General features: G+C 46.3%; 1 protein-coding gene across 1 annotated transcript; it reads left to right on the top strand.

Annotated features, from left to right (window-relative positions):
* Nucleotides 1-1,842: 1,842 nt before the first annotated feature.
* On the top strand, nt 1,843-16,870 carry LOC8041209. Its single transcript, XM_002414491.5, has 5 exons — nt 1,843-1,891; nt 7,683-7,818; nt 10,091-10,236; nt 15,840-15,972; nt 16,504-16,870. The coding sequence occupies exons 1-5, from the start codon at nt 1,843-1,845 to the stop codon at nt 16,766-16,768; spliced, it is 729 nt and encodes a 242-aa protein (XP_002414536.3). The 3' UTR covers nt 16,769-16,870.
* The last annotated feature ends 1,097 nt before the right edge of the window (nt 16,871-17,967 follow it).

Genomic DNA, 17,967 nt, shown 5'->3' with positions numbered 1-17,967 from the left:
TCACATAATCAAAAGAAACTTTTATCGATATATTATGATTACAAAGAACGATACTTTCAGGGAATACAAATGGTCTCCTTGTGCTGACTATTCTTGACACCTTGCGATCCTAAATGCGCGATATAAATATAGGCGCTTCTTACTGAGAATGTTCCGCCACTATTAGTAAACAAACCTCAGGAGTCGTCGAGTAGACGTATCGGACTACAGTTTCCGAAGTAAGGCAAGCAAGCGCGGTGAAACGCGACGAAAAACACGAATACAACGCATCCGCCAAGGCACGGAGGGGAGAGCGGAGCAGCAAGTTGAAGCAACCTAATGGCTGCCGCGTCACGTGATTCCAAGATGGCAGCGCCCATGCGAAGGAGGATGAAAAGGTCTATAGGAATGCAACCGACACAAATGTGTGAATCCCATCTTTAACACTTTCATAAGCCGCAGTCACACTGCTAGTACATCATACTACATGCAGTAAGCAGACATTCACTGCAGACTGCCTTGTGGCAGTTTGCAGACAAAAAGAAAATTGTCTCCTATACTGTCTGAGGCGTGCCTGCAGACGAAAGGCAGGAACACGGCTGAGACTCAGACTTCGGCGTCTTTCTTGCTTGTACACGACTGTCCTGTCAGATTGGTTCTAGAGAAACTTTCTGCAGACATGTTTGTAGCATACACTTGTAGGAAGCAAACATGCTTGGAACATGCCTGAGGCGTTTCCGCCGATGCTTTTTTCATTATTTCCGCAACGACAACCTTGTATTTTGTATGATCTAGATCTTTTGTACGAAAGATCTAGGGAGAGGTGAAAAGAGAGATAAAAATAAGCAATGGAAACACTTTAAAGGGAGGGAGGGTTGTGTTAGTATAAAATTTATACCAATTTAAAAAAAAAAGAAGAGATGACGAAATGGTAGGCTAGGTGGCGCAAGCTGCCGCCCGTTACAAAGAGTGTCGCCATTCCCATCCATCCATTCATCCATCCATGATAAATGTAGAGTGTCAATGAGGCTTAGGCAGTATGTACACCTCTCCTAAGGCGGGCAAGCTGTTCGGGGGAATAATAAGCAAACATTGATCGATTAACAGCTTATATAAAAGAAGAAAAAAAAAAAGGGGGGGGGGGGGGGGGGCTTAATTACCCGTTAGAAAAGAAAAAGTTACGTAACTTCCTCCTTTTGTAGCTCGTCTCATTTTCCGTATATCGCAACACTAATCTCGCCAGTGCAATCTACGCCACACATCTCCCGGCGTGCGTATATGTCGCCGACGGGATCGCTGCAAAACACGAACCAGCCCTACCACACATCGTCTCACACTACAACGGACCGGAACCGAAGCTAAGGGCTCTCGAGATCTAATCGGAGTCTAGCTAAAAATCCTCGCGATATATAGCCCCAAAACGCGCATAGCAGTGTGCCACGCTTCGATGCGCACATCGGACAAACACGCCACGTGACTTCTAACAGGATGGTGATTGGACCTGGCGGCCCGTCAGCCGTTGCTGCGGTTCGTCACAGTTTGAGACGAAGCCGACCGGGCCGCCCCGGAAACCGCCGGCGCGCAAAGAGCGTGGAACCCGATTTCTCTGCACCAAACGGGGTCAGGTATCGGCGGTCACCGGGACCGCTCGTTGTCGTCGTCGACGACGAGGTGCCGGACACGTGACTTGCGACGAAACCAAAGTCATGACGGGCGTCACAGCTCAAGGTGAGCGGGTTGTCTTCTTCCTTTTGTCGCAGCCTTCGCTTGCTTGTTTCCTCGTGAGAATATAACAACCGAGTTCGCGCTCATTCATCGAAGCGTACGTCGTCCGGAGTGCTGTGCTTTTCCCAAGACGCAATTATGGACGGAAAGAGGTTGCTCGTCGCCGCGTTCCTGGCTTCGCTACTGGGTGAGCGTTTTTCCTATTCTTCTCTCTGGAGCAGACTTGTACGTAATGCGTTACAAGTAACCTGTTACTCTTGTTCAGTTACTTTTTTTCGGTAACCAAGTTGCTACCTAGTTATTTTTTTTAGAAGGAACGAGTAGCATATTTTTTTTTTTGTTTTTACTTTTTGATGATTGAGTGAGGCGTTTAGTTGCTTATGGATGGGAACTTGTACCACACAAATACCCGACCTAGTTCTCAAACCAGCTCGCGCCCTTAATTTTCACGACGAGAAAACGCGAGATAGAATATAAAGAGGTGTACAGAGGTATAGCCACAAATGAAAGCGTTCAAAAGCGGGAAGTTATCAACGAACAGCGACAAATATTGGATGTGTTTACGGCTTCATAAAAAGGACCCATTTGGAGAAGCAAGACAATAACGCCTTACAATCAAACCGAATGAACGCGGTCCTTTCGAATCGGGGTAACGAGTAAGGTACTTTGTTACATTTCGAGTGAGTCAAGAACAACAGAACTTATTTACTTTATTTCAGTTGCGTGCACATGTGTGATTCAGAGTAACTCTAGCGGTTGAGCGAGAGCCCGGAATTGAACATCTTTTGTTCTTCTACAGAGTGCTTTCGATAGTAGTTCGGGTGTAAACTAATTCGTGTAAATAAGCCAGCGAACGGTGGGCACTGAAACTTTACGCAAGGGGGACTTTAAGTAATGCGTTTATCATGCTTACATGTTTTGATTGCAGGTTTTTGGGGAACATTGTAGGAACAAAAAAAAATGCGTGATTTATCTAGATCGTATACGGCTAAATGTCGGTATACATGAATTGTATTTCCGCGGCATTCTTTGCGATTTGTGCACTCTAAAGAAACAAAAAAGGGTGCATTCTTACATGTTTTGTCCCATACAGGACATTCCAAAACTTCAGTTCGACGTATAGCCAACTGACGTCAAAAGGACGTAACTAACTTTCACGAGAGGATTGATAGCCGTGTTGTACAACTTATTAAAATAGCTAATGTGCGTGTTACTGACAACAGATAAAATAATCGGGCTTTTCCTGGCCCTGCTGCAAAACCTCAGTGTTTTCTTTCTGTTGTCTTTGATAAGTGCTTTAGATATTTAATAAGTTATATCGCACCGTTATCAAGCCCCTCGTAAAATTTGGGGCCGTCTGTTCGACTATAGGGCGCTGTACGTCGAACTGAAGTTTGGGGGTGCTTTATATGGGACAAAAGGATGTAAGGTGATACCCACTTTTTTAGAGTGTGGGGGTCATTGCAGTTTATTTTTTTATACAAAATTCTATTGTTTTCTTTCCCATAAACCTTTCGAAAGCGAACGGCGAACGCCTTAACGCCAATTGCTGGCGTCCGAAAGACGTTCGGCGTACTCATTCGGAATGTTTTTTTATTCGTTTCGCGGGCATAGCGCGTAGGGGGCAGAGATAAAGGTGTGGTGCCTAACAAAGCATTTGCTTCCTAAAGCTCGACAGCTCAAGATAGTTACATGCTAAGAATTCTACAAAAAATTACACACAAAAAATTCAAAGCAACAAGAGAGAGTAAACAACCGTTCATTCAATTGGTAAAAATACCATAAATAAACGTCAGAAAAGGCTCTTTGTGTGTTGCAACTTCCAACTAGTAAACAAAAACTAGAATGCAATCATATATATATCTCCCCACATTTGATCAACAACAACAAAATCAGGTGAAATTAGAATGAAAACATATCTCTTTGCAATTGGCTATATATTCTGACTTTGTTCTTGGTGCAATACACTATCCAGATGACAATGCAACGTCATTGCCAACCAACCAGGAAGCTTCCGCAATCACTTTTAAACCTAAGAAAAGTTTTATAATTGTCTATGGGGAAATCCTTTCTAGTTAGAGTTTCAGTTTTTCGAAAAGGTAACGTTTTTCGGCAATAGTTCATTCTTATAGTCGGCATCCTTCGCTTTGGGTTTCTTATTGGGTATGCACAAAGGCTCTCTGTTGTTTATTGTGAGGAGTTTATTTTTATGCATATACCGTAAAAGTCTGAAGTGATATATGAGGAAAGGCTGTTTCCTGAAATCTCCGATGTCCCCTTTGTGATTGTATCACTTTTATAATCTTATAAATAGCAGAAACTACCGTAGTAGGGACAAAGCCAGCCAGCTTTTTGTCTGGCCCACTAATCGGCGCAGTGGTGGAATGTCGAGCCTACAATCACGGGGTCGTGGGTTTGACTCGCGTCGGGGCGCGTTTGGAATTTTCTTATTTCTTCTCAATTTACGACTCTGGTGTACAGAATCTTCTTTAAAGCACGTGCTACACACCTCCTAACGGTTTCCCTTGCGCTCCGTGACATTACACTCCAAGATCTCAGTCCTCAAACATATTCTGTGTTTGGTGTTCTGCAGCAGCAGCACACCTTCGGGCTGATGCTGCTGCTTTTTACGTATGGCACCACTAGTACAAAAACTTAAAAGCTTCCTAGAGATGAACACTTTAAAGCAGATACAGCAGATCAGGGTGTGTGTGCTGCCATCTGTAAGTAGCAGCGTCATCAAGACGGTTCTCTTTTTATTTTTTCTTGCTTTTTTATCACGCTGCACAGGAAAGTATAAGTTTTTCTCTTTTTTTGCCATTTGTTTTCAAAAACCTTCATTCACAAAAATTTCAGTATGATAAGTAATGCACCACCGAAAGAGATATTTGCTGGACGATTCATTGCACTCCGTTCATTGGCTTACTTATAAAATTTTGTTTCCTCCTGAAGAGCACTTGGGAACACTCTACGCGGAGCGCAGCTTCGTCTGCGATTATGTTCCAACACCGAGCTCTTATTGGCTGATTGAAAAAACCTAATAGGAGGTAGACCTTAAGGCATCAAGCATTGTGGTCGAACCACTACCATTTCAATCAAAACCAATGAGAGCTCGGCGTCCTTGTGACGTCACCGCCACTCCTGCGCAACAAGCAGACGACTTGCTTTCCGCATAGGTTAGCGGGAAGGGCGAGCTAATTAAATGGTGATGCAACAATTTTGACACTTTCAGTAAATACCGCTTAGAATAATTCCTTGACATCCATAATAACTCATAAAACACGCGTTAGTTTCTCAATTTTGTTTTTATTTGTCGACGCAGTGGCAGTCGCGGGGTCATTTGGAGAAAAACGAGCGGCGTTCCCCTCTCAACCTGCGGTAACAACAAGCGGCCATGTGATCTGGAGCTGATTATAGTTTGCCAGTAGTTATCATAGCCACGCATTGGGGTCGGCAAAGCACAGGACGACCGTCCTGTGCTTCGAGTGTTGAGTTTCACACATTGTTGAGGTTCGCCTATTCCCGTCATCGCAGCGAATGGGCATGAGGCACTTCCCTTTGTAGTCATGCTTACATGTTTACTCCAAACCCCCCCCCCCCCCCCCCCCACCCCCCCCCTGCCCCCCCCCCCCCCCCCCAAAAAAAAAGAAACGTGTTTTAGCATTTTATTTACATTGGTACCGCAAGACCCTACAGGGTTATAAATATAAGAAAAGTCACATATTCGAAAATGCAACCACTGTGTCTGGTCGTGTCGGGATGTCGTGAAGTGAGGTTGGCAAATTGAAACCGAAACTGGCCAAGCGGTACCCAATATGCTTTGCACGGCACTACGCCCCTTCTTGGTCAGTGGCATTGAGTGTGAGTGGGCGTCGCTTACCAGTGACAGTAAGCTCGTGTAAAAAAAAAACAAACAAAAAAAAACAACATTTGAACCGAATACCGCTGCATGGCCCCTTTCATGACCACAAGGTCCAAAGGCCGTGCAGCGACGAAAGTAAGAGGAATATATGGTCTAGTTGGTGGTACATCGTAAAGAATGTTGAAAGCGCCAAAGAACACTAACGCCGGAGACGCACTGCTTGCTTACACATCATACAAAAGACAGTCTCCATACAGATTCGGACGCGAGTCACCGGGAGGTTCTTGCTTCGAATGCCACATGACATTGAGCTCAAGGAAAAACTTGGCACGCGGCATTCGAACCACGGATATCGCGGTGACTCGTGTTTGCAGACTGTCTTTTGTATGATGTATAAGCAGTGTGATCACGGCTTTAGGGGTCATTGACAACTTACAAAACGCAGGACGGGGCGAGTCCCCAAGGGTCTCAATATAGCTCCGCATCGAACGAGATTGCGCCATTGTTTAGTCTGGAATTTCATTGGAGGACTTGGAGTGATTCAAAAGCACTCCACGCTCGCGCCTTTAGCGCAGTAGACGCGAGCGCGCGTTCGTACACCCAAGGAGATACAAACAAAAACAATGCGCTTCGAAAACGCTCCAAAAACGCTTCAAAAACGCTCCAAAAGAACGAATCACAAAGCAAGACGCGTGATTATAACAGCCCCCGTCCTGCGCTTCTAAAGCCCAAGTCGCACTGCCTTTGCATAACGCTCCCGACGCATTGGTCTTACACAAACTGTCTGCAGACATGGTCGAAGCATAGGGAAAAACGATTCCCTAAAACTCTCTAATAGGGAGTTTTAGCGAGCCGATTTTGCTTGTCCTGTACGGTATGACGAGCCCTCCGGCACGAACTGTGCATCTGCGAGTCTTTCGCGGCAGCGCATGCGCAGTACGTACCAGACACTGATCTCTATGTCTATTTTCTGGATCGCGTTTGACCAGCTCCGCCTATGGACCGAAATGCGGTCACTGGCGGCCATCTTTAGGTAGAGTTATATCATCTCTAGCCATCATAGTAATATAGCGGACAGCGCAATGGCGGCCGGTGCCATAAAATAGCCGTGGATCTAGTACACTGTACCGTGAGAGATATTTCGTGCTTGATTCAAGTTGTTCGACGACGCAGATTCTTGAAACCCGGCGTGAACAGTAGCCTCATCTTTGAGGACCCGGAGAAAGTTCTACGAAAGCGCAGCACCAGGGGAAAGCAGCGCAGCTCGCATCGAAAGCAGACTCCGTACCAGCGTCTGCATTTGATGCTAATTTTGATGCGACTTTCGATGCGAGCTGTGCTGCTTTTCCCCCGGTGCTGCGATTTCGTGAAACTTTCACCGGATCCTCAAAGATCGCACTTCCGTTCACGCTGGGTTTCAAAAACATGTTTCGTCAAACGATTTCAATTAAGCACAAAATATTATCCACCCTATTTTGACGGCAGCCCGCCACCACGCCTGCCAAAACGCTGTCTGCCATGGATGGATCACAGTGGCTGCAGGAGCTGTACCTTGGCTAGAGGTAATATAACTCTACCTAAAGATGGCCGCCAGTGACCGCATTCCCAGAGCGGGCAAACGCGATCCAGCAATTGTCATTGAGATCAGTGGTACCAGAGGGCCCATTGTACAGTTTGGAATGTGCAAAACCGATTGCTAAAACTCCCTATTGGAGAGTTTTAGGGAATCGTTTTTCCACTTCCGATACGGTACGATGGACCCTCCAGTATGAGCTGCGCATGCGCTGCCACAGAAGATTCGCACATGCGCAGTGCGTACAGGTGTGCCCACCAGTGTCGGGCGAGCAAAAACGGTTCCTTAAAACTCCCTAGTGTGTCTGCAGCAAGTACCGTGTTTCTTGTACGATGTACGAGTAGAACGACTGCATCTTTCATCAAAGGCCGTAAGGAGAACCGCTCTCTGATCCGGCCATACCAGATCTTCTGTCGCTACAGACTGATTCAATTGATCTAGGCGGCAGAGCTGCCCAGAGGCGTCCGTGTCTCACTGGCAGCGCCGGCCGAAGACCGTTTAAGTGCCGTCTTGCCCTAACTTGCTTGCACCGATCTCTTTCAGGTACCTGCTGCGGTCACCTGAAGAACATCAGCGGCTGCAGTCTGGACGTGCTCCATGGCTGCGGCTCCGACTACGTACCTTTCGGCACAGTCACCCGCGTCCCCGAGACCAGAGAAGAACTGAAGGAAGAGTGCAAGTAAGCGTGCGTCTCGAACGACGGGTTTCTGACCGGCACTGGCAGTCCCGTGCGATTTGAAAACGAGTTTCTTGATTTGCAGTCAGTTCCGTCAAAAATACCGTTTTTGTTTTCTTCTCAACACCATACTGCGTTTCACTTGAACTCTGACCGTAGCTAATGCTACGTTCCGGTGGAGCCGATCAAGCTGTACCATGGATGCATCATCATGGAACTAGTTTTCTTTGTTGGCGTTCGCTATCACTAATTAAACCAATAACGCACAGTGAAGGTACAGTGAAAGGTTTAACCAATAATATCATACCAATAAAAAGAAAAGAAACACTAACCTAGTGTTTACAAAGAAGCCCGCTTTGCCCACACCAGGTGTGGGCACTGCGCGTGCGCAGAAACCAAATTCGGGAGGAGAGAAGCGTCTGCGCATGCGCAGTACCGACAGCAGCGCCACCACCTGGCATGACGTCAGTGAGTTGAGTTGGTATATACACTCCAGAGCATAGCCTCCTATACTGACAAAGCCTGGCTGATCGCCACGAGAAGCGCCCGCCGAAATGGAAAAGGTGGAGCGGCAGATAACGGATGAGAGGAAAGCCACCTGACTGGCGCCCCGCTGCGGCGAGACGCCAAAACACTCTTTTGCCGAGCGAACAAGTGTGCTTCGGGTCCTCACCGATTCAAAAGCTGTGCGCTGACCTCCAGGCTCCCCGAGAAATGGCTCTTTGATGCTCTATACCAGATCCTCGCTCTCCAAATCTGCGACCGGGCACTTTATGGCTCCTTCGTCGAACTCCCAGGCTTTGTGAGTAAAGAGGAGGATATATGTCCAGGGTAAAAGACCGCAGCCGACGCTCGACGGGGTCGATGAAGCGGCGCCAAAAGCGCGCCATCACTGCGCTTGTTCTCTCTGGGCTAAACCAATCTCGCGCAGAAGTCAGGTACCAGACAGGTGTCACCGGCTAAACAATCACTCACAAGGAAACAAAAATATACAGGATCGCGGCGTCGCACTTACGTGCGTGATATAGGTTTAGTCGGTCAAATAACGAACTCCCAAAGACGATGAGCGTCTTGACGATGTACTTGTGGCGTTCCTTGACTGACTTCCTAGAATCGTAGCTTTGGCTGCGTCAACACCGCTCACAAAACAAGACCGGAGTGCCGACATTTTTTTTTTTTTTTTGCGTCACCAGCAAAGGCAAAACGCTAGTGGATACAGATTGGAAACGATTGCTGCGTCGGGAGCTCGGCTTCGAGCCAAGTTTTGAGCCGAACTTTGACGCAATCGTCGTGTTCAATGTGTACCCAGCCTTGGCCTTCGATGATAATGACAACTCTATCAGCCCTAAGGCTTTTTGTTATCTAGGAGGTGTTTGCTGCGGTCTGACTCGAAGTAAAAGGGTAATATAAATAGTCTTCTGGGGGGCTTAATTTACGCGGTGGGACCAAGCGGTATCTGAGGGACCGGCACATCGCCGCCTGCTGCGATTGGTCAGCGGTGCGGAACTGGCCTATCGCAGCAGGCGTCAATGTCCCGGTCCCTTAGTCCCGCCGTGTAGATCGGGGCCCCTATAGAGGACCTTGGTTCCCAAAAAATGGATTCCCGCCTTTTGTAGTCGGAGCATCTATATGGTCACTGAGAGATTAAGAGACGCAGACAGTGGCCTATTTATGTCCACGCAGCTTCCTTCGTGGTTCGTTCTCTGGGCTTCTTATTGGCTGACGTCGCAGTTTTATTGGCTACGAGCCATCATAAGGCGACTGGCCGTGCCCCGCGTTTCGCAAACTGTAATTGATTATAGAGCACACGCAGGAGGGCGCGGCGTATGAGCGGACACGAGATCGCTAAGGACTCGTAGATTCTTCTCCGGCGTCCAGTTATACATGGCTTGCACCGACGTTTCATCAGCGGCCATCGTGGTGGCCTTGTTCCCGGGTGCTTAACTTCTGCAGCGTACATTTCGCACGATCGAATCCGTTTTTCCCGGTACGAAAAAGTAGAAATGACCGCCAGCACGTTCGGTCAGAAGGTATGTTCCCAATAAACGTAAAATGACGATGATGATAATGTTTTTCGATCCTCCGTGGTCGGTATATGGTTTGTCTTATCACCCACCTTCACTTCCCCCCTCCCTTATTTCCCTGCCTACCCTGAGGCGTTTTCTAGACAGATGTCTAGTAAACGTGTTATAATGATGACAATGATGCGATTACGTCACATGCATCCGGCGCATATTTAGCGTATCTATTGATTGTTCCCGGGTGCCTCGTGCAGGACATACCTGAGCCAGATTGCGTGCACCGAGAAATTTTCCGAGGACTGCCTCGAGAGTCTGCCCCGGGTCGTGTCGCTGCTGGCAACCAGGGCGGCGCAGGAGGACTACGAGGCAACCTGCACGGAGGACACCGACCTGGAGAAACGTGCGTCCGGGATCCTTCTTAGCAACAAGGCCATAGTGCACGATTTTCTACGTCACGCACCGGAGGCCATCGTGGGGCTCAGATGTACCACGAGTGCTGCTTCGGTGTTCAACTGAGATTCTTGACCTCACCGATTAGGGACGAGTTCCCTCCGAAAGCTGACACAGCCCTCGTGTTCAGTCAGTGGCCCCTCTGGCATCCTGCTGTCGTCGCAGAAACTCCAACACTACGGCTTAGCAATGTCAGAGTAGAGGAAAGGATGTTCTACCTTGCGGAAATCTTGGAGGGGCTTAGAGATGCTTCAGTACGCACTACCCACATCTATGCAGTTCTTTAGACGAGCAAGGCGTTTGCATTAAGCCCGAAAACAGAAAAGCGTTGTAACATTTCTTTTTTTGTCTCTACCTGTGGGATATTGATTGTATATAACTTGTTAATTCCTGTTTTTTGTAACTTTTTTTGCACGCAAAGTTGAAAAATGTAATGGGCAAGGGTTACGTTAAGCTGTATTATTGCAGCTTTTCGCCCTATACTATGAACCCCCATTTTGTACTCTGGTCCGAAAAATTAGAATTGATATTGAAATTGATTTAAACTCGACCGCCATGAGGATGGAATGCCAAGGCTGCAGGGCTGCAGATAAATGATCGTGGGCGCTAAATAGGATCTTCTTGTCATAAAAGAACTTAGCTCATTAGAGAAAAGGCGCTATTCCGGCCCTGAATGCGCGGCTATAGAGCAAGCCTGTAGAGGGAACCTTACAAAGCATCAAAGAAAGTGCTCTCAAAGTAGGTCATGCTGTCCTCAAATGACTAGTGATGCGAAGACGCTAAGTCCATTAGTACAACGTTTCCGCTGCTCTGGGGCCTCCAGAAAAGACTTCTTTTTCGTTTTGTTCTTAGCCCGAGACTGAGGCAGGAAAAAAGGAAAGTTTCAATGTAGAAGAAAAATGATGCTTGGGAGAAGAGCGTGTTGGTTTAAGTCATGGACGAAGAAAGAATAAAACAATTAAAACAGGGACAACACAACCACATCTTTCAACTAGCAACAGACGAGTAAACTTTCAACAGCGAGCAGCCGACTATACCCAGTAGGAGTAGGGGAGAGAAGGAATGATACGAAACGGCGAAGTGCAAGTCAGGGTGGTAGGGTTATCTCGGATTTTAAAAAAATCAACCTCAGTTTTCGTCAAAAGGAGGGAAGAACCTCAGTTTTCGTCAGCAGGAGGGAAGGGTTAGACAGGTTGAACGTGTCTAACCCTTCCAACGTGTCTAACCCTTCCCTCCTTTTGACGAAAACTGAGGTTGAACTTTTAAAATCCGAGATAACCCTACCACCCTGACTTGCACTTCGCGTTTCGTATCTTTCCTTTTCTCCCCTACTCCTACTGGGTGTAGTCGGCTGCTCGCTGTTGAAAGTTTACTCGTCTGTTGCTAGTTGAAAGATGTGGTCGTGTTGTCCCTGTTTTAATTGTTTTATTCTTTCTTCATCCACGAAGAAAAATGAACAGTCGAGGACACGTCTCTAACACAGAGAAAGACAAGTTTATTTGGTCACCCTTTTACATACACTCCACGAACTTCACCATAGTACCTTCTCGACCTTCTCGACCTCCGAGAAGGTTATCTGGTGAAGTTCGTGGAGTGTATATAAGAGGGTGACCAAAAAAACTTGTCTTTAGCTGTGTTAGAGACGTGTCCTCGACTGTTCATTTCTCTCTTACTTTGAAACTTACGTAACAGCGTGCTTCGGTATCGACCGAAGCACGCTGTTACGTAACGCTGCAGTCACCTTGTCGTTAGTACTCGCTGGTGGGACGCAGTACAACCATGGACAGTGTTAAACCGTGCTCATTACGTACATGAATGGGATGCTGACGTCGTCGCCTCTTTCGTGAAGGACGATCGAAGGCGGGGAGCGGCGAGGTCAACCTCAAGTAAAGGACGTTGTGAAGGGACCGACCGACGTAGATCGGTTCACGGCTATTTGTTTCCTGGCAGATCCATCCGCCCATTTGAATCAGGCGATTAGAAAATGTGCCAATAGCCATCCCCTAAAAAAAAAAAAAAAGAACGATTGTGATTTTAACGAAGGAAGTGCGACGATGTTATCGGAAAGAAGTTTCCTGCCTCGTTAAGAATACCGGCGAGGAACGAGCCGTGCGACTTCCAAAGCGAACTCTTCTCACTTTATGAACAGCAACTAAACTACTCAAAGTAGCAGAACCTGGAAAACTTTGTTTAGGAAAAGGCAGTGAACGAGAACTTAAAAAAAAAAAAAAAGCGTAGGGCAATAAACGTTGAAACTTGTTCAGTCCACTTAGAGCGTTAAACTTTCTAAAGAAAGAAAACAATTTTAATGTATTGACTACTATTTACATCATTATTCTGCAGTCCCATGAAACATTCGGCAATAATTCAGCCGTAGAAAGCGACAACTGAACACTTTTAGTAGACAGCTTTCGCACATCTGATGTCTCCAACTCCCAATGCAAATATATTAGGAAGACGAAAAGGCTATAGTAAAAATGTATGTTATAGTATTAACATTATTAGCACTATTGTATATACCACTTCGTCGCCGAAGCCCCGCATTGCATTATAATAAATAAGGTAAACATAAAAACAGACAGCTAAGCAAATCCAAGTAAATGGATGACGAAAAAAGAATCGGCGGTGACCTTTATTTTTTAAGTGCCACGAATGATTCATGAAATGGGTTATTTAAGAAGCGGTCGTCGATATTAGTTCAGAAGATATCAAGTGTCGTTTCGGGGGTTGTGAAGGAGATAGTGGTTCTATGTTGCCATCAGCCTCTTCCACATCACCACATAGAATGTTAAATATCGGAATCTAGAAACCGTAATAGAAGGACGTCTTAAAAAAAAAAAAAAAAAAACACTAAATTTGGGAAGAAAAAAAAACAAACAAGACAAAACACTTTCTACTTAGTTATGTCAGGGATGCCTAAAAAAGAAAGTTCGTCGAAAATAATTTTTTTCCGCAATATTTATGTTACAATGCCTTTTTTTTTTTGTTTGCAGGCCAATCCGAAATTGTACCCCTGTGGGATGATGATGATGGCGTTTGTGGCCAACTAGTGTGCGCTCCGAGTTCGCTGCACTTCAGAGAGCACACTAGCTGGATACAAGCGTTATTGTCATCCCACAGAGGTACAATTTCGGTTTCGACCTAAAATCAATAAATTCGTATTGTAAGAAAAATAGTATTGGGAAAAAAAAATTTTTTTTGAGGAACAATTATGTTGAGTTATGCCTGTCCTAACCAGGTATGTATAAAATATTTTTTTGTTTAGCGTTTTTTTAAGGCTGGTTCACAAACTTGCGACTTCTTATGACCGAGTGCCTTACAACTTGTTGGGATCTCTTACGACGAGAGAACACACTGGTGCCACCTATCGGGTAACCGTACAATACTTAGTATTTCCGTAAATTTTCTAGTTTTTTCGCGCATCATCCTCTCTTTCTTGGCTTGAAAATAAATTTGACAATGTTATAAGCGAGAATTTTTTATAGATAGCATGTAAATTTGATCTCGCAACAACCGCAAAAGAGCGTGCCAGGTTGTTTTCTAGCGTGCCTCGATTAGAGAGTGTTTCCGACTGCTCGATCGGGGTCACGTGGCTTATGAGGGGAGACAAAAGCGTTGATCGTTTGCAAGCGCCTCCACCTCTCCCCATGCTTTTCTCCTCTTCAGATGACAACGCAAAACGCATGCGCATGTACAAATATACGAAGAAGGAGGCGTTTGCCATTAAATTGGAAACGCTTTTCATGGTTCATGTTGCTCCCTCTTTTAAATCTAGGCTCTCTGGTGTTCTTTCGGTGCAAGAGAGAAGACACGTGTCGTATGCATACGCAGGCGTGTAAACGGGCCCCACTAAGACACCCTCAGGCTGAGCCCAACACGCCTGCCAAATTGTGCCATTTCCTACAGTGAGCACGCAGGTCTACACGGAGAGCAAGGTATTCCGAAAAGCGTCTTTGGTGCATCCGAAAGTAAGGAGGGTCAGCCAATCAACGGGCAGCATAAAGAACGCCCAGGAAATGCTCGATGACGAGGCATTAAAACGCGCTCCGTCATTGCTTGAGGTAGGGGGTAAACAAACGCACGGGGTGCGCAAAAAGCAGACGAACTTGCACTTAGTATATGGTATACACCGCCTTGATCTCCTTCAAAAAAGGTGTAACACTCTTCAGAATGACATTTTTCGGGGCTCGAAGCGATTGGCCAGTGCCAGGGCCAATCGCGACGGTGGGCGATATGACCGACTTTCTCTCGCCAAATGTCAAACTTAGAACCCCTGGGACCAAGAGGCGGTGGGTTCAATTTGTTGTGGGAGACGAGTATATATACTTCGTTTCACTTAAGTGAAAACGCAGCCGACGCTCCGAGGTAATCAGGCCAATCAAGCGAAGCGCCAAAAGCGCAAGTCACTGGGCTTTTTCTGTTTATGATTGATTCAGCCTGATAGAACCCGCACAGAAACAGAAGGAGCACCATGGTCCCATCAGCTCGTAGCTGTCTGATTGGTCCCATCAGCTCGTAGCGTCGGCTGCGTTTGGACCTAAGGTGAAACAAAGTATTCTTTGCAGCAGCTGCGCGTGGGCGCTGCCATAACCCACTGTACTAAGGTGTTTAGTTGGGCGAGTTGGTAGCGAGTAAACAAGGTTAACGTTGCGCACAAAAAGACGAGGACAGAGAAACAAGTAGACGACAGACAAGCGCACACTCAAAGGTCACATGTACTGGAAGAAAGGAAGAAACAAATCCCTTCATCTTTTTATTCTTTTCTTCTTTCTTCCAAGACATGTGAGTTGTCAGCGCGTTTGTCTCCCGTCTACGTGTTTCTTGCCACTGTCCCTGTCTTTTTGTGCGCAACTTTAACCATGTTTTCATAGCCGACCTCCAGTTATTGTTTTCTTTTATTCCGTTCGCTTCGTCATTACCACGACATGACAGGTTATTGGCCTTTTAGATTCTACGGTGTCCTTCTCCTCAGTCTAGGCCTTTGTGGAGGCTGGTCAGCGTCCGCTTCAGTTGCTCGGCATATCAGTGAGACAAGACAAGGTCAGCAGTGGCGGCTGCAAACGGGCGCGTGTGTAAAGCGTCTTTATTGATTTACTTCCGACTATGTGCACGTATACGCTGTTTTGCTTACGTTGTAGCGGTAACCAAACCGGTTGGGCTGTGCGGGCCCTACCGTAGGGTATACGCGTAGGCACGTGGACGGACGGACAAAGATCTCGTAGCAAGGTGTTCCGTCATGAACCACTTTATGTTGTAAAATGAAACCGGAATTTTTGTGAACGTTATTTTTTAATAACAAAATTGCGAGTTGTGTTAGTTGGTCATTACACACTAAAACACACACACAAAACAAGGGACAGAGTTAAAATGACAACACAAGGCGCCTTGCGTTATCACCGTCTTTACCCTGTACCTGCCTTTTGGCGCTTCTGATGCCTTTCAGACGTAATTGAAGATTTGCGTCGAGCGTTTGAATGACTGAACCCGTTAGTGCTTAAGTCTGTTATTCCCCTGGAGGCACTGGTTTAATCCGTGCGCTTCCTGTGTTCACAGAGTACCTGAACAGCGTGGAGTGCATGAACGGAGCCGGCCTGAAGCTGAACGCTTGCATGAAGAAAGTCTTCGAGAATTTTCAGAAGGCGGCTCAGTTTGCGCCCAAAAAGGAGAAGATTCACTACGGCTGCTGGTAAGTTCGCAACCGACATGCTGTCGTCTGCAAGCATGGCCACTGCAGGGAAGCCTTAGCAAAGGAAGTTCTCCTATTGTAATTTTCACACTAGGGGCGACACTTACCAAATACCGAAGTGTGATCCTCTCGCAGTTTTCCGACAAGCTCGCGAAACCTTTTCGCATTTCTAATAGAGGTGACGCCACTCAGTGGAGAAGACGCAAAAAGGAGAGAAGAGGTGAGCATTCGCTCATCCAAGGGTACAGCGAAAACAGCGCTGCCAGGCGGCTGAAATGAGAAACAGAGGAGAGGGTATTAATACACGGGGCATAATGTTGCCTATAGGACAGGTAGCCACAGAGACGCTGCTCGTCTGCACGCTAAGTTCATTGGAGCCATCCGGCAGTGCATACTTCGCTTTCTTTCGCAATTGCGTTGTTAGTTTAAAACAAAATGGTCCCTTGAGTCTTGATGGTTCCTAAAGAAGTGCAGTTAGGTAATTTGATTGGTCTGACATAAACATTGGCCATTGTGGCCGATTTCCCACAGCTACTACAACGAGCTGTTAGACTGCATCGAAGACTCCGTGGGGAGCTGCGAAGACTCCGAGGCCTTGGAGTTCCTTACCAACACCATGGAGCACATCTTCGGACAAGTGCTCAGCCTGGTGTGCGGCACCTTCTCCCGGGGATCGCAGGACTGCAAGTCGCTACCCGCCCTTGCAGATTTGCCGCCGGGCACGACCAAGATAGGGAATTTCGTCGAGCCCATCATCGTCATTTCTAACTCGCTCAGAAGTGGCGATAGAAAGTGAAGGCGCTGCTGCCGTGCAAGTCATCTGCTACGCGGTGCATCAGGGAGACCGGGAAAGGAACAAAACACGCAGGGTCAAGAATGAAGTGTAGTGTTTTTTTCTTCTCTTGTAGCTATTTTTCTTGGGAGTGTGCATCTTTTCTGGCAAACGTCATAAGCTAGTCTGTCTTTTGACTATCCCCTTTGAGAGCGTGCACTTTTCAATCTGGCGCTACTATCAGGGACAAATTTTTGTACATTTTGCAAGAAAAGGGTGGGTGTGCACAGCTTTGATTGACGCTAAAAATGAGCAAGCTCACGGACGCCTGTAGCTTTAACTTGAGCCCCGCAGAAATGTGGCTTCAAGCATAGTGACAAAGCCATAGACCACAAGTTCTTTGTATGCTTTATTATTCTTGAGGCCGGAGACCAGACCAACTGTGAGAAATTTGGGGTCGCGCCGGTTGTGTACTTTGAACATGAATCAAATCCCTGAACCTATAGCGACCGACGAATATACATATCATCGCACGGGGCGATGTTATTACTTTTCTTAACATTATTCGTCTTCAGTCCCAGTACCTCACAGTAGATATTGCTTAATTAGCAAGCTTGCGCACTGTCGTGTATCTGACAACAATATTTTAACTTGTCTTTTTGTGTACAATGTTTTTTTTTTCTCTAACGAATATCGTCTTAAATCATTAACTGTTTGAAACGAGTGGAATGAAAACTGTTTTTTTTTTTTTACGTCGTATATTTCTTTGTTGGGTTGCCTAACGACCTCCTACAGCCACATTCTGCAGGTTCGCTTCGCCTCGGCTTTCTGTGTATGGTTTGCAAGTAACCGATGTCGCCCACACCACGTTTCTGCGCGGATCATCGATTAATAAACTCGAAACTTGCAACTTTACAATATCAGATAAGAAAGCTACACCTGAATCTTGTGTCACGAGCGACGGGAGTGGACTTGATAAGAGTGCGATATGTTTCTGTACGCACTTTGTCGACTTTTTTTGTATTGTCGCACTTGGATAACATTCTGCACGGAATCATCGATCAACTATTTTTATGAAACCTTTTTCGGCCCGAGTATATTTTTTTCCGTTGTTGTGTTGTATTTTTTATATTCAGTTATATACCTACATGAATATTAATTTAAACTTAAACTCGCATAGTCAACTCCTATTAAGACCCTACCTTTAATTCCTCTATAGATGC

Source organism: Ixodes scapularis, unplaced genomic scaffold, assembly GCF_016920785.2.
Source record: "Ixodes scapularis isolate PalLabHiFi unplaced genomic scaffold, ASM1692078v2 PGA_scaffold10__122_contigs__length_95168666, whole genome shotgun sequence".
In the NCBI taxonomy this organism is placed as follows: Eukaryota; Metazoa; Arthropoda; class Arachnida; order Ixodida; family Ixodidae; genus Ixodes; species Ixodes scapularis.
The sequence above is the reverse complement of the archived record's forward strand: the minus strand, read 5'-3'. Positions and strand labels throughout refer to the sequence as shown.